Source organism: Merops nubicus, unplaced genomic scaffold (assembly GCF_000691845.1).
Source record: "Merops nubicus isolate BGI_N331 unplaced genomic scaffold, ASM69184v1 scaffold22282, whole genome shotgun sequence".
In the NCBI taxonomy this organism is placed as follows: domain Eukaryota; kingdom Metazoa; phylum Chordata; class Aves; order Coraciiformes; family Meropidae; genus Merops; species Merops nubicus.
Window position 1 is genome coordinate 35,415 of NW_008593153.1, and position 4,656 is coordinate 40,070.

The 4,656-nt window shown below is 42.9% G+C and overlaps 1 protein-coding gene across 1 annotated transcript in view; it reads left to right on the top strand.

The window, feature by feature from the left end:
* The window catches only part of ZNF532 (zinc finger protein 532), a 30,787-nt gene that overhangs the window by 22,749 nt on the left and 3,382 nt on the right, over positions 1-4,656 (top strand). Inside the window, 1 exon segment of the mRNA XM_008935384.1 lies at positions 3,964-4,076. Coding sequence (XP_008933632.1) covers positions 3,964-4,076 — 113 coding nt within the window.

Sequence of the window (4,656 nt, forward strand, 5' to 3'; positions counted from 1 at the left end):
CTATACAGTGTCGGTGAGGAAGCTCCACAGGACGTGTCACAGTCCCGTGGCCTGCCTGTGCACCAGTACTTCTTGTGATCTTGTAACACTCGTACAACCACAGTTTCATTTTCTGTAAAAATCAGTCTCTTTAGCATCATGTAACCTGTTGGTCTACACTCTTTGGCCTGTTAGTCCGAATGCTAACTTGTCAGTGCTTTTACCAACAAACATGTGAGTTTAAGACCATATGCATTTTACAATTACACAATTCTTAAAAACAAACAAACAAAAAAGCAATCCCCATAGAACTGTGACTTCAGGGTGAACTGGAGAATGATATCCAGTTTGGCCACACCTTCAGCAAAGTGGCAGAAGGCATGTAAATTAGGTTAGTAACACATTGATAATGCTTTCTAAACATTAGAAACACTCAACATTAGAGCAGTGCTGCCTCCAGAACAGCCCTTTTTATGAAATGTTAGATAATTGTTGCACGCCAGTACTGGCCTAAATGAATAGAGCTACAACTCCACATCTTTCAGAAATGGGGGATAAAGACCAGTTGCTATGTTCCTTCCAGACCTCTTGAAATTTTCAGTAATTGTTAGCTTTCAAAATGACTGTGTTCAAAACCTAAAACTTATAGGGACACATGTATTGTAGAAATGAGCATAAGATAACCACGTATGTGATAACAGGTCTAATATGGAACATGTCTGTTTGTCATAAGAGTGGTAGGTGTGGATTAAGTGCTCTAAACTGATCTATGCAGACTGTTTGTTAAAAAATTCGGTTAAGCAATTCATGAGCTATTCACAAAGTCTATTGTCGAGTAAGGTGTTGGTAGATAATTAGTTTCACACTTCTGATTGCTGCTTTTGCAGAATCTGAGTGCAAGTCTGGAGCTGTAACCCTTCTTCGCTGATCCCAGTCTAGGTTATTGAGAGGTATTCCCAGGAGAGGTATTGCCACCTACAAGCCCTTTGGGCAAATTCTTGAGTTTCCAAGCCTTATTGGGAAATGTCTACACAGATAGACTGATTCACATTTTCTGTATCTTCTTCCTGAGCTGGTTGAAGGTGAGGTCTCTGTAGGGTAGGAAAATTTGTAGCCACACTGGTGTCACTCTCTGTCTGATCTTAAAGGTGCTGTTTTAAAAACAATACAAAATGTTATTATCCCAGACAAAGGGTGGTGGTTTTAACAGTTCTGTACAACTCCTGGCTTGGAACTGCATCGTGTGTGCCTGCACTCAGCCAGGTAGACATATGCTGAGCTTCCTGGAACTTGTAAGTGTGTTTCTGTGAAAGGACAGATGTTTTCTAAGCAGTAATTGCTTTACCAATTCCAACTTGCTGTGCATCTAATTGAACATCCTGTTTCTTCCTGTATAGACAAGATGCTCTATAAGAAGTCATGCAGCACTTAATTACAGAACTAATTTTTTAGTTCTTTTGGTTTTGTCTGCCATTGCAGATATTAAGGCATCCACAGTTCCATTTGGGTCTCTATCTGGAATCTTCCCAGCGGGTGGAGGAGTGTGGTGTCACAGGTGGTTACCCCAGGCAAGCCCCCGGTGCCCTGCAAGAGGCTGGGTCACACTGAGCAGGGTCCTCCTGCTGCTCTTCTGGTGAAGTGCTTCATGCATCTCACTGGGCAGGGGCCTTGGCAAAGACAAGTGGGCTGCCTTGGTTGAGTTTGAGGTTGGCACAGCGTGGTGCGGGGCTGTGTCTCGGTAGACACCCTAATAGGATTTCACATTTCATTCTATTTCATAAATTCTTCCTAGAGCATTGCAGTCATAAGCAGACTGCAAAACTATACTGCAAAAGGTATTGATTAGTGCAGGAGCATGAATGAGCATTCACTGCGTGTACACACGGCCAGGCGTTCACCCCCAACAGTTTCAGAGTGAAATACATACATCGATTTCCTTTTAAACATGCAAAGGAAGTCCAGGCTGAACAGTACAGTGCTTCTAGCAGCATTACATTGCTTGACACAACAAAATCACCATATGATGTTTCCTAATGGGCTGCTTTGCATTTGCATGAATGACCTTTCAGAACTGCTTTCTTTTCTTCCTCCCCACCCCGGGGTAGGTCTTGATAGGAAAAGGTCTCTCATCTCACTGTAACAGCTCTTACTCCTTTAGCCATTCCACACATCACTTTTTCCCTGTGTACAAACCTTCCACTGTTCACTCTAAACTTTGCAGTCAACTATAATTTTCAGTAGTGACATCACCTCTCCAGGTCTCCACTGGCTTCTCTGTAGCTGTTTCTGAGTCACACAGCCATTAGAGAGGATGAGAATATCAACGTAACGTTCGGCACGCAGAGCACAAATGTAAGATGGATGGTTTTCAGTTCTGAAGCATTTCTGTATGGCTTGAGCCTGTTAGTATTTAGGATTGAGAATTCTTTTTTATTATGATTATTAATTTATATTGGGCACCAGAGAATAACTCATGCCATATTGAAATGTCCATGTGGATTATTGTGCATCTCCATTGTTTAGGAATTTGTAACTTCATCAGAGGGTACAAATCAGCGAGCCAAACCTTTTACATTCCTCTGTGAAGAAAACATTTGCTATTGACTGCTTTGGAACACAGGGACATCCAGAAGGGTCAGGCAGGGTCCAAGTTCAATCATCGATACAAGTCTTTTACTCAGTGGCTTCAGTTGGAGTAGCAGAATGAAATTACATCATTTGGGTTTTTTTTTCAGTTTCCCAATTAATGCAGGAAGGAAAACAATGGTCACTGGTAGAGCAAGAGAAAGCAATCCAAAGAACATGATTTTCCTTCTAGATGCTTGACTGGTGGTATGGTGCTGTCTGTTGCTTCTAGTGTACAAGGGCCCTCCCTCAGACTGGAACACTTGAAATCTGGGTCCACATGACTGTATGTCCTTTGGGAGGTTCTGGTAAAGCCTCTTTCTTCAGAGCTAGGACACCTTGGTTCTGGCAGAACCAATTGTTGCAAAGTAGACTGAAAAAGTAATCTGGAAGGGCAAAGTAGAGTGAAAAAGTAATCTGGAAGGGCAGTTAGACTTCTTTGATCAGTGTTTGGATTTAATTTCCAAGATGTTTCAATTTCCTTTTTACTACAAAACTAGCAAAAACTACAAACAGTTTAGTTACTTATGAAAGGAAGCAGGAAAATGGATGGGCAATGTTTCCAATTCTTTACTGCAGCTGCTCTGGTTGCTACAACATGCTGTTTGAACAAAGTTCTAGAATTGATGGACAGGACATGTCATTCATTCTTGTATTGTCTGCATTTTTGGAGATGTTATTTATTCAGGTACTAGGGCTCCTGTGGCAGTGTTCAGCTGGAATGACATAGATGGAGACCACTCCATCCTTTCCAGTTTCCTTCCTTTTCTTTCTCCTTCCACTTAAAGGGTAACATAAACCTCACAGACTTCCCCAAACAGATGTCCCTCAAACTGGCATCAGACCACACCTCTCATTTCTTCATTACTTTTGTGAGCCCTCTGAGTCGCTTAGCACCCATGACGTTTTGCTTTGGTCCTTTTCATGTGTGTGTCACCCCTCCTTGTATGTGACTGATGAGGTCTCTGTCAGCAGCTGCAGGCGAGGGTGGGTGCTGGGAAGGGAAAGGTTACTCTACAGTGAAAGCAAATCTCCTACCCTGCTGCCTTGACTGATCTAGAGATAATCCACTGATCTTCCTTGCTGTTTTGGTGGAAGAAATTCCCTTTGTCCATGGTGTGTGGCACCGGTGCACAACGGGTGATAGATAGGTGTGTGTAACTCGTGCTGGCCACACTGCTTTGGAGGAGGTCCCGCTCCTCTGACTCTGCGGTGTGGCCGTAGGAGTGGTGTCTACTTGGAGATGCAGCACCAAATAACTGGTAAGTGATGTTGCTTTCCTATTTTCAAGAGGTTTTGACACATGCACTGCTTTTACTGAGCTTTTCTAATGGATGCATTTTTCTTCTTTTTTCAAAGCAAATGAAGAAACATCCGTGTCGACAATGTGACAAATCTTTCAGTTCATCCCATAGTTTATGTCGTCACAATCGTATCAAGCACAAAGGCATTAGGAAGGTTTACACATGCTCGTAAGTTCTACTTTAATAGATTTAGAAATAGAGTATAAGCCAACAAAAAAAGCACTGTTAGTTGAATTTCTTTTCTTAATTATATAAAAGCCAGTGTCCCATTCATTCCAGTGAATCAGTTACTTAGATCCAGGCCCTATCCTACATGGGTAAAGCAGAGGAGGCTGCTGAGGATGCCTGTACATCACATACATGCTGCCTCTCAGGCGCTCGGTCCAAAAAACCCAAACCTTCACTGAGCTGAGAGTTTGCACAGCCCATGGTGCTACAGTGGCAGACTTGGTTTTCAGTAGTCTCTCCAATACGCATCCCACTCTTCCAATCCACAAAAGCCACTATTTGTAGTATTTTTCTCATACGTAAAACTGCGTGTGAGGCCTAAGACTCCTCAGCGATGTTTAAGTGGCCGGAGAGATGACATGTAATTTAATAGAAAAATCCACGTCCGTCGGCTAAGATCTAGAATACAAACTTTCTGTTGTATCTCTTCAGCCATAGTTTGTGTGTGCTTGCATGCTGCAGAACCGAGGTGGGGGTTCTGGAAGGAGGCTGCCAGCAGCAGCCACTCTCCGTGGCTGGG